Below are 12273 nucleotides of genomic sequence, written 5' to 3' on the forward strand. Positions count from 1 at the left end.
CACTTGCGAAGAGCTGACACTACTGTATGGTATTAATATCTGTAAAGGACACAACTAGCTGGTTGACTTTCTATTAGTCTGGAGTGGACAACGATGTCAAACCTGGTCTTCATGCTGCCTGTCACTGCTGATCTAGAGAAGCTGCCTTCTAGGGGTGAGCGTCCTTGTGTGTGTCCGACTCTTTGCTACCCCATGGACTGGAGGCTGCCGGGCTCCTCTGTCCTGTAATTTTCCAGGCGAGAATACTAGAGCGGGTTGCCATTTCCTTCTCCAGGGGATCTTCACCACCCAGGGATCAAACCTGCACCTCCGGCATTGACAGGCAGGCTCTTTACCACTGAGCCACTGGGAAAGCCCCCCGGGGTAAGGCTAACCCCTTAAAGGTAGAGAAGGAAATCCGGCCCATTTTCAAGGTGAGTAGAACAGGGAGTTACCAAAGAGAGGTAGCCAGAGGTTAGAAGCACACAGGTACTCTTCCCAGTCCTGGTAATTATGGTATAATAAAGGAATATTTCTCAATGTCCCTGGCTTCAAATCTACCAGGAAAATGAGGGCACAGGATCACGTCTGAGCTGGAAGGGCCTTGAGACTATGTGGCACAGTGTTTCACAGTGGGGCTGTGAACATCTGGGCTCATTTACTGCATAGGACGTCTCCAGGTTTAGCATTTCATGGTCCTCATGGATCCCCTCGCCACTGCCCCAGGAGGAGAACCACGGGTTTTGGCCCAGCCATAATTTTATAGGGGATGGAATTGAGACAGAGATGGAATAACTTTCCCTTTTCATCCAGACAGTTAGGAAGCAGAGCTGGGGCTAAAAACTGGTCTGATTCAGAAGCCAGTGGTCTTTCTAAATAAACCACAGTGTCTTTCAACAGACTCTTACAGCAGACCAAAGCTGCGATACACAAACAGTCCAGGAATTTAATGGCATACCGAGTGTCTAGATTAAGAAATTCCTAAGTCACCACAGAATGTGCTGGTGAGAGTAAATGGTCTTGGATGGTGGCTCTGCCCTGGGAAGCTGTGCCCCTCATTTACTTTCCTGTGCCATGATGGCCGAGGAGAGAACCTGCTCGGTGGCACATGTCACATTCCTAGAACTGCACAGATCTGTCCCTACCTGGTCTGCTCCTGAACACTGTGAATGTTCCAAAGGACACACGAGTCATCCATCACGACGATGAAAGGCCAGACACACTGGCGTTTAACTCCCAGCTCTTCCAGGCGGTTTCTCTCCAGCTCCAGGTTGTGATACGACAACTCCTTAATGAGGAACCTGGCAGCACCTGGAAGCCAACACAAAAAAGGCTCAGATGTTCCCTTCTCGAGCTTGGTGGAGGCCCCACAGACATGTCACATTGTCTCCATATGCATGTGTATTCGCCTGGTGACTGTACACATGGGTGTTGACCAGACATCCAGGGCAGTGATTCCCACACATCAATGCAGGCAAGAATCATCCAGGAAATTGCTTAAAATGCAGATTCCTGGAGCCTACTACCAGAGGTTCACACTAGTGGTGTCTGATGAGGGGCCAGAGACCTTTTCAGAGGTGATTGATGAACTGCACTTTGAGGAGTGCTGCTAGAATCCAGTTTTCCTGCCAGGACAAAGGGTACCACATAGAGGAAATACTGCTGGTTCTTTAGAGCCAGAATAAGAGGCTCCCCCAGTCTCAGCAGCAGCCAGGGCTGCACTGTGGGTATGCCACTTACCCTAAAATGTCCCCTGCTGTAAGTCCCTTTAGGAAATTTGCAACAGTGTCTTTAAAGAAGACTCTGGAAACTGGTATCCTTTGCCTGGTGTGCTTTTTTGTAAGAGGCATATGATATAGTGAATAAGAGAGAAGACTAGAGCCAAGCTCTTAGGTTTGAATTCCAATTCTAGTATTTTATAGCTGTGAGATGGTGAACAGGTAACTCCCCTGTGCCTAAGTTTCCCCACCTGTAAGAAGGCAATGATAATGTCTCTTTCAAAGGACTGTTGTATGGTGCTCAGGACAGTGCTGCATATGGTAAGTGAGTACTCTGAGTGTTAGCAATTAAGATGATGATCATCAGGAATTAGGTTTTATGAGTGGGCCACCCTAAAATGAGGCTTCCCTGTGGCTCAGATGGTAAAGTATCTCCCTGCAATGCAGGAGACCCGCGGTCAGTTCCTGGGTTGGCAAGATCCCCTGGAGAAGGGAATAGCAACCCACTCCAGTATTTTTTTTTTTTTCCCACTCCAGTATTCTTGGAGAATCCAATGGACAGAGTAGCCTGGTGGGGCTATTCTGGGTGGACCCTGGGTTCATAGGGGTCACAAAGAGACACGACTGAGCAACTAACACAAACCCTAAAATGAAACAAAACATAGAAATAAAGAAGCTAAAAAAACCCCAGTTAAGTCCATGGAGGAACCAGGAAAACAGTTTGAGTAGATGGAGGGTAATGGTAGGGTTTAGGAAAATCTGTTGATAGCTTTCAAGAGCATTGTGTGTAATACTTTGTATTATAAGGGCCATATAAGAAAAAGCCCACAGCTAACATACTCAGTGGTGAAAAACTGAAAGCTTTTCTTTTAAGATCAAGAATAAGACAAGGATGCCCAACTTTACCACTTCTATTTAACATGGTACTGAAAATCCTAGCCAGAGAAATTACACACACAAAAACGTCACCCGAGTTGGCAAGAAGTAAAATTATCTGTGTGTAGAAAACCTTAAATATTATACAGATACACACGTTAGAATAAATTCAGAGTTGCAGACACAAAACAACACAAATTAGCTGTGTTTCTATATATAATAATAATCTAAAAGGGAAATTAAGAAGTGCTTCATTTTCATCAAAAAGCATACTTGGAATACATGTTTAACCAAGGAGGCTAAAGACCAGTACACTAAAAAGTACAAAACACTGCTGAAAGTGTTTTCAAATAAGTGGAAAGACATGTTCATGGACTGGAAGATACAATACTGTTAACACATACCACAAAGCAATCCACAAATCTAATACAATCCCTATCAAAATATCAGAGTTTTTCTTTTGTTAGAAATAGAAAAATTCATTTTTAAATTCACATGGAACTTCAGAGGACTCTGAATCGCCAAAACAATCTTCGAAAAAGAACAGCAAAGCTGGAGGTCTCACACTTGACTGATTACAAAACTAGAGTAATCAAAACAGTGTAGCAGTGGCATAGAGACAGACCAATGGAATAAGAATACAGAGCCCAGAAACACCCTTGCATATATGGTCAAATGATTTTTGACAGAGGTGCTAAAACCATTCAAATGCAAAACAATGAAGCTGGACCCTCACTTTATGCTGTATAAAGAAATCAAAATGGACCAAAGAGCTTTTATAAAACTCTTAGAAGAAAACATAGGGAAAAGCTTAATGATACTTGTTTTGGCAATAGTTTGTTGATTTTGTTGGCTGTGACACTAAAAGCATAGGCAACAAGAGAAAAAATAAATTGGACTACATAAAAATTTTAAAGTGTGCAAAGAACACCTATGGAATAGGAGAAAATATTTATAAACCTTGTCTGATAAGGGGTGAAAATCTAGAATATACAAAGAACTCTTATAAGTCAACAACAAAAACTAAAAAATAGATTCTCCAAAGAAGATACACAAATGGCCAGTAAACAAATATGATCAACATCACTAATCATTGCTGCTGCTACTGCTAAGTTGCTTCAGTCGTGTCCGACTCTGTGTGACCCCATAGATGGCAGCCCTCCAGGCTCCTCTGTCCATGGGATTTTCCAGGCAAGAGTACCGGAGTGGGTTGCCATTTCCTTCTCCAGTGCATGAAAGGGAAAAGTGGAAGTGAAATCGCTCAGTCGTGTCCGACTCTTAGCGACCTCATGGACTGTAGCCTACCAGGCTCCTCTGTCCATGGGATTTTCCAGGCAAGAGTACTGGAGTGTTGTGCCATTGCCTTCTCCGCACTAATCATTAGGAAAGTGTAAATCACAAGATACCATCACACACCCATTAGGTTGGCTACTAACAACAACAGCAAAAATTCCCAGAAAACACAAGTGTTAGTGAAGATATGTTAAAACTGGAACCATTTTACATTGTTGGTAAGAATGTACAAGCCATTATGAAAAACAGTATGTCAATTCCTAAAAAAAATTAAAAGTGGAATTACTATGTGATTAAGCAATTCTACTTTGGGGTATATACCCATAAGAACGGAAAGCAGGGTTTTGAGATTTGGGTTCATGTCCACAGCAGCAGTATTCACAATAGTCAGAAGATGAGGAGCAGACCAAGGGCCCATTAGTGGGTGAATGGTAATAAAAATCAAGAGTTAACCTTTGATGTTACTGAGTTGGTTTTGCAAGATGGACAAGAGTTCTGGAGACGGGTTGCACAACAGTATGAATGTACTGATGAATGCTGAACCATGCACTTAACAATGGCTAAATTTTGTGCTGTTTATCAATTAAAAAAAAAGCTTCATTTGCATATATGTTGGTTTCTCTCCCCAGATGATTACAAAAATGGCAAAACTGGCACTAAACAAACTGACTCAAATCTGGGATGAGGAAATATTTTCTCCTAAAGGTCAGTTAGGCACAGAAAGGTGTGAGGGTCATGTAAATACAGAGAAAGATTTTGGTTAAGTTTGGGGATATGTGTTTTGGGGGAGGATAAAGGACCAGAAATATGTGAAAGTCTGAAGTCATTTGATGTTAAGTGATGGGAAATAAAATTACATTAAAAATATAAACCTGTTTGGAAAATAGTTTCATCGATATTAAGGCTAAAACTTGAGGAAATGAAAAGGAGTGAAATGGAGAACAAGAAAGGAAGAGTCTTAAGAAGGAAAGGGGAAGAGAGACCTGGAGAGAAGGCCCACGTGGATCCAGGGCACTCCTCGGCGCTTTGCTGCCTTCACTCCAACAGTGGGCTCTAAAGCTCTTGATCCTCAGACCTCCTGAAGCTCTGCCTTGAAATTCCCACAGAAGGCGATGGGAAGTGAGTAAGATGCAGGGAGTGGGCAGACAGCAGAGCTCTAGGACACTGGATCCAGTTGGAGGTCTCCTGCCTTCAGGGCTAAATTAAAGAGCTCTGGACCTTTCTCTAGTTCCTCCTCCCGCTCAGTCAGTACACTCAACAGCCAGGTGTCCCCTTGAGAAATCACCCCACTGAACTTAAACCCCGAGGGGAAAAGCAGGAAAGACTTCCAGGCACTTTTAAGATGACTGCCTTCAGCAGTGATGATGCTTCCAGTCCCCAGCTGTACAGAACCCTCGAGAACTTGCTGTGTGCCTTTAAGATCAGCGATGGTCCCCAGAGATCCCTCCAGACCTGCGTCTGAACTGCTAACCCCTCCTCCTCTGACTGTCCTCCTCTCTGAGGTCCCTGCTGCCAGCTGGTAGCGAGCAACACCTGCAGCCTGTGCTGGCTGGAGTGCCGAGCCCTCCCAGGGTGCTCAGTGTATCAGTGACTTCTTTGGATGCTAGTCCTCAGAAGAAAAAATTCTGCAAGACTGCAGATAAAAAGAAATGAAAACTCATTTAAAGAGGAGTCAAGGGCTTCCCTAGTGGCTCAGTGGTGAAGAGTCTACCTGCCAACACAAGAGACACGGCTCTGATCCCTGATTGGGGAAGATCCGCGTGCAGAGGAGCAACTAAGCCCAGGTGCTGCAACTACTGAGCCTGTGCTCTAGAGCCCACGTGCCGCAACCACCGGAGTCTACACGTCCTAGAGCCCGTGCTCTGCAACGAGAGAGTAGCCACGGCTCACCACAACTAGAGAAAGTCTGTGCAGCAACGAAGAGCCAGCCCGGCCAAAAATAATAATTTTTTTTTTGAGAGTCAAAAGTCCTTTGGTCCACAGAACAAGACACTTTCCAGGATCATGGGACCCTCTGGGAGCCTGAGGAGTGGAGCTTGGTGTTTCTCTTCCCAGCCCTTGCCCAGCATCCCGCGCGCGCCCTTACCCACGCCCGCGTTATTGAACATGCCGGGGAGCACCAGCATGATGTGGTTGGGCCAGCATTTGCGGTACAGCGGCATCTCGTACTCCTTGACCACCAGCAGGTGCAGGTGGCTGGTGCCCTCCATGGCGTGAAAGAGGTTTAGAAGCCCGTGCTCGTGGCGGCCACTGGAGGGGGTGAAAATAGGGCTCTTGACCACGTTCAAATTCTGCTGAAGGAAAAGAAAAGGACCAGAGGCCAAAAAGAGAAATTAGAACCCTTAGATGCTAGACGCTTCTGGCTCTAGCACCAGAGGCCATCTGCCTGTGCATCCAGACGCTATCACCCACCTTGTCTGAGACCAGGGGCAGCCGCATGCTCTCCAGGTGCTTGCCCTGCTTGCTGAAGACAAAGTGACTCTCTTTGGATTTGGGAATGATGAAGTAGAGCTGCACCTCTTCTCCCAGCATGGAGGACGAGAATGTGAAGGCGTGGAGGGTGGAGTCGGACATCTGCGTTTGTAAAGAACAAAGGGAGGGCGTGTAAGCTCACAACTGGCGAGCTTCCCGGCTGCTCTTCTCAAGATGGTAATTGATAGAGGCCGGCTATCCTGGACTTCTACCTCCTGCCAGACCTGGCTGTGCGTGCAGAGTAGGGAAAGGCAAACACTTCATCTTCTAGTGGCTTGACACGAGATCCAAGCATCTCACCCCAAACAGCCTCTCTGAGGGCGGAGCAGTGACTGCTGCTGAAAACGACAATTTCTCACCTTCTTAGAACCACTACTGCTCAGCCCTGCAGAGGCCCAGTACACCTCTGGGAGGTCTTGCTACGCAAACACTCCCAAAGGTGCCCAGTTATGGGGGAAAATGCTTCTCTGTGCACGCGTGTGTGCTAAGTTGCTTCAGTCTCCAGCTCTGCGACCCTTTGGACTGTAGCCCACCAGGCTCCTCAGCCCATGGGATTCTCCAGGGAAGAATACTGGAGCGGGTCGCCATGCCCTCCTCCAGGGGATCTTCCTGACCGAGGGATCCTCTTCTGAGTGGGTCAGGTCAAATGATATTTTTCCTAAATAAACTATTAAGACTGACATCATTAAAACACCCCTGTGGGCCCATCTTTCCCGGCTACACTGGAAGCTGAAGATGTCTGAATGGTGGTCACTTATCCTAGAACTCTGGCTTCCAGAAGAGACCTTTGACTCATCCAAGCCACATACAAATCTAACCTCTTTTTTAAGTTGCTGGAAAGTTCACACATTCTCTTATAACCCACCTCAGTGAATAATTACACAAAGGTCTTTACAATGCAGACAATATTTGGCCTAATGAAAAGAGAGCATCACTAGTCAGCAGGCAGGAGAAGAATCCAGGTAGCTTTCCCAAGAGGTTCAACCTAAATATTACATTTCATAGAAAAATATTGTAATACTCCCCTTAAGATCTCCTTCATTCTGCTTCCCAAGTATCAGGCAGTACTGTAATCACACAGAAACTAAGTAGAAAGTTTTTAATACATTGTCTAAAAAATGAATTTTCTAATTATAGATCAGGGGCTTGTATCATCTATATTGCATAAAGCATTGTGAGCTGATTTCAAACAGTACACTGAAAGTTTTCAATGACACAGGAAAACAGTTGGGGTATGAAAGGTAACTTCTATCAGAAGAGCAGAAAGACCAGTAAATCCTTCTGAGTTCCCTGGGGGAAAATGGAGAAGACCTGATCCTCAAGGGTAGAAGCAAGCCTGGGGAGGAAGCGGGGCATCCACCCAACACATCCTATAGAAAGGAAGAGTTGTTCCAGATGTTCAGGGCCAAGCACTGAAGGTCAAGAAGATAAAGTGGGGAAGCAACATGGAGCTCAGCCCCCACATAGGCACTGGATACAACCATCACTAGCTCCCTTTTCCATCTTCTATGCTTAAAGATGCTCTGGCCAACGAGAAGCTCAGTGGTATGGCGTATTTGCTCACCTGTTTTCTACCTCTCAGTGCTCTCCAAATAAAAAAGCACACACTGACTCCTCTGTATGCCTAGTGTCAAAACCATCCCACGCTGGAATGAGAGTGAGACTGCGTCTGTGCAAATCACAGCTCACAGGGCACACCCTATGGACTTGTAGATAATAACACCATCTTCAACAACAACCCAAAGGAGGGGAAGAGACCCTTTTGCCAAACATACTGTAATACCCAGCTTTTTCAGAATCACAGACATATCAGTTATTTTCTAATCTAAACACAACACATGTAACCATTTGATGAAGTGACTTACGATACAAATTCAGTTTCTTTCTCTCCCCTGCCCAACTCCCCTGCCTATAATCCAAATAAACCCAAAGTCATTTTATCAACTGCTTCATGCATTCTCCTCACAAATGAGTGGCTCCATCTCATAAAGAAGATATCCTTGGAAGTTCCCTGGTGACCTAGTGATTAAGAATCTGCCTTACCATGCAGGGGATGTGGGTTCGATTCCTGATTGGGGAACTAAGATCCCACATCCCTCGGAGCAGCTATAAAGCCCACGGGCTACAACTGCTGAAGCCTGCGCTCTCTGGAGCCCATGCACTGCAACTACAGAGTCTGTTCGCAGCAATGAGAAGATCCTGCATGTGGCAACTAAGACCCAATGCAACTAAATAAATAAATATTTTTTAAAAACCAAACAAGCCATCCTTTGTCTAGGGCTTGAAACTGGGGCTTTCCCTCTCTTACGCACAGAACCCATGCTGGAGCACAGGGGCTGCACCTGGGAGGCAGAGGTGAAGTCCATGTACTGGTGGCACTGCTCACAGTGGTGGAAGGTGTTGTAGGCCGCATACTTGGTCAGCATCATGGACATGGTTTCTCGTTTCCGGGGCTCCTCAGCTTTGGGTTCCTTTATCGCTTCTGTGTAAAAAGAGACAAAACATCTTCCCATGATGTGTTTGAAGCCCCTACGCCTGGGCAAAAAAGTCCCCCACTCTCAGAAGGGCTTTTCCTAGGATTCTGCAGTTTATGCCCTGAGAGGCAGCTCTGAAAATTACAAGGTGACCTTGCTGTTGTTTAGTCGCTAAGTCATGTCCAACTCTCGCAAACCCATGGACTATAGCCCACTAGGCTCCTCTGTCCATGGGATTCTCGCCCTCCTCCAGGGGGATCTTGCTGACCCAGGGATTGAACCCACGTCTTCTACATTGGAAGGTGGATTCTTTACCACTGAGCCACCCAGGAAGCCCAAAAGGTGACATTCATGTGAATAAAACGAGACATGCAGAGGAGTATGACTTAAGCTGCTCTCAAGGAGTAAACTGCCCCAGGTTTCCTCATTTAGGTGATCCCTTGACCTTTAGGCTTCACGTGCACTGACCTTGTTTGATCCCTGCCAGCTTCTCAGTATATACCAGGCTCATTGAACTGTACTTGGGGTCGTGCACACTGACGTCAAAGGGCATTTTACTGAAGCTCTCGATGTCAGGCCAGGGCTCGCCTTCTGACTGGCTCACTTCACTGCTTTCGCTGTGATCTAGGCCAAGAAGCAAAGTGCAGAGAGCAGCCCGATCAGACCGACTGGCTGCCCTCCCTCCTTCTCACCCAAGTGTCAGGGAAACATATAGCCCAGGTGGGTGGACAAATAAAGGCCTTTCTGAGAAATGAGCTCCCGAGTCCAGGGGAGAGGGGCGCAGACTGTCCTTCAAACCTGCTGGGAGGGATGCTGGCCCCCACTGGTCCCCATTAGCCTCTACACACCCAGCCCAGAAACTCCCAAGTCTAAGAGATCCACTAGTCTCCCACGCCAGGCCCCAGAGTGTCCTTAAAATCTTATTTAACTTTGGATGATCTGAATCCTATCACAAGAGTTTTAGTCGTGGGGTTTTAAGATGCTGACAGCTGAAAGGATTTCAGGGGCTCATTGAGCAGGATTCACAGTGTCTGTTGCTTATTAGAATCCACTGGAGCTTGTAAAACCCCTGTGCTCAGGCCACAGGGCCCAGAACCACCTTCCTTACTTAGGCACTTGTTGTATTTAAAGCTCCTTCAGTGCTTCCGACATGCAGACCAGGTTGAGAGCCTGGGGCCTTGGGTTTGAGTCCAGGCCACTTACCCCTCCGACCTTGTGACTTCACACCTGTAGGCACCTTCATTTCTTAGGGTTCCCTGATTGTTTTAAGAAGTCCAGATGGCATATTGAAAGTGCTAACACTGTAGCAGGCACATGGTGTGTGTCCAATTGGTGATATTTGTTATTAATAATAAAAACTATAAGATCAGCTTAAGACAGTGTAAAGGGACTGTGTGTGTATATGTTAGTTGCTCAGTTATGTTCGACTCTTTGCAACCCCATGGACTGTAGCCTGCCAAGCTCCTCTGTCCATGGAATTCTCCAGACAAGAATACTGGAGTGAGTTGCTATTCCCTTTGCCAGGGGATCTTCCCAACCCAGGGATTGAACCCATGTCTCATTATATCCAGATTCTTTAAACCTCATTATGGCAGATTCTTCACCGTCTGAGCCATTGGGGAAGCCCTCAAAAGGAGAAACAGAAAACTTCCCCCTGCCAAAAGCCTAAAAGCTAGAAGTACAGCTATTACCTTTTAAGCACAACACTGTTTATCTGTTTTTTTTTACATCCTGGAACATCTTAAAGTTTAAGGTTCATTTAAAAATATGCATTTTATTTAAAGTTAGAGGTTATTCTCATTTAATAAAAACACATCCCCATGCCTCTCCAGTGCACCACTGCATTCACTGGCACTAAAATGAAGGTGAAGGAATAAAGTCAAACTAACAGTGCTACTCATCACAAAGGCCAGGTTTGACTCTCACAGCTGTAGGCCCTGTAGTGGAATCTGAGATGAAACTTAAAGGCATCATTCTTCCGAGGAGCCTAGGAGGTGGGGGTCAATGGGATGACGGCCCCTCACTCCTGATCAGCTTGGCTCTGCCTTTGCACTGTAGCCCCGCCTTCTCTGGGCAGCCCCCGGGGTCTTTCAGTCCCCTCTGTGGTGGGCTGGGGTCTGCTACAGCTCAGCCAGGCACACAGACAAGGAGATGTGGACAGGAAGACAGGACTGTGTGCGTTTGTCTGGAATCATGCAGGTAAACTGTGGAGGATGGAAGTTGAATCAAAAGCCATAGGAAGATGATTAAACATGGCTGATTTTACTTAGTCTGGCTCTGAACTAATCTATCCCTTGGGCTGGTCACAAGACAGGTCCAACTGTTTAGCAAAAGCAAGTGAGTGGAGGTCTCCAAGGGCTAGTGTGATGGACAATGCAAGGCCTTTTTCTTCTCTGGCTTCATCTTTCAAGGGCTTGGGAAGAACGTCTACCCATGACTGCTCCTGCCCCCCGCCCCCCCTGTTTCCACAAGCACGCAGTCCCTCTGAGATGCGAAGCCACCCTCCCCTGGCCACAGGGCTAATGCTGGCTGACCCCTGCTCATGCCCACTCTCCCGCCCTGCTGGACAGGCTGCAGAGGGGAACCGCCTCCCTCCCGAGTGACAGCAGGGTGGCAGGGCCAAGAAGGGGGGCAGGAGGTGCAGGCTGGGGATGGCCAGTCAAGCACCAGCCCCTGCATCCTTCTGCCAGTGCCAAGGGGCTGTTGATGGCGCCAGGTTTCTGTCCTGCTCATGGAAGTTTTCCTTTGGGTAGTAATCCACATACCTTCACTCACAGTCAGCAGGCAAAACATAAGGTTACCCTGATGGAGTATAAAACGTGCCCTGGACCCTTAATCCGTAGAACACCGCAGTCTAGGAATTTTAAACCTGAGCAGTGTCACCATCTGAGCAGTGAACCCACCTGACGGGCTTTATAAGATGCCTCTATGCCCAGCGACTCGGGGGACACAGTGGGGATCGAGGTTCAAAGGAGGGGAAGTCACACCCCGACCTAAACGGCCACTGCGTCTTACAACTCTGCTGGCTCCTGGCCTCTAACTTCTCAATAACCCTGCACAGGAACGGGTGTAGACCCCCCCGCCCCCGGAGGCCGCGGACAACCCCGGATGTGGTGGTAATAGCCCGCACCGCCACGCCCGGCGCTCACCGGTGTTGATCTCTGCCTCGTCGTACACGTCCACTTCCAAGAGCCGGATGAGCATGCGGAAAAGGAGCCTCAGGAATTGCAGGTAGGAGCCCGTCTTCCCCACCTGGGGCGGGTGGTGAATTGTAGGGAGGGAGGGGGGAGGAAAAGAAAAAAAGAGATGTCACACCTGGGCTCTCCAAAGACTCCTTCCATCTCTGAGTGGGGCCTCGACGCCCCCCGACCCGAGACACCCCCAACCCCAGACCCCGTGCCCCCACGCCCTACCCCGGACCCCGCACCCCCAGAGCCCCTGCCCCCGCGCCCTACCCCCGA

The 12273-nt window shown here is 47.5% G+C and overlaps 1 protein-coding gene across 1 annotated transcript in view; it reads right to left on the bottom strand.

Annotated features, from left to right (window-relative positions):
* The window catches only part of GREB1L (GREB1 like retinoic acid receptor coactivator), a 186854-nt gene that overhangs the window by 7073 nt on the left and 167508 nt on the right, over positions 1 to 12273 (bottom strand). Inside the window, exons 25-30 of the mRNA XM_081562755.1 lie at positions 11962 to 12064; positions 9281 to 9436; positions 8681 to 8820; positions 6279 to 6440; positions 5953 to 6160; positions 1125 to 1290 (exon numbers count right to left, since the gene is read on the bottom strand). Of these exons, the coding sequence (XP_081418881.1) occupies positions 1125 to 1290; positions 5953 to 6160; positions 6279 to 6440; positions 8681 to 8820; positions 9281 to 9436; positions 11962 to 12064 (935 nt within the window). The remainder of the gene's footprint in view (positions 1 to 1124; positions 1291 to 5952; positions 6161 to 6278; positions 6441 to 8680; positions 8821 to 9280; positions 9437 to 11961; positions 12065 to 12273) is intronic.

The sequence above is a fragment of the Giraffa tippelskirchi genome, chromosome 14, assembly GCF_054371585.1.
Source record: "Giraffa tippelskirchi isolate mGirTip1 chromosome 14, T2T-mGirTip1v1.2.pri, whole genome shotgun sequence".
Classification (NCBI taxonomy): Eukaryota; Metazoa; Chordata; class Mammalia; order Artiodactyla; family Giraffidae; genus Giraffa; species Giraffa tippelskirchi.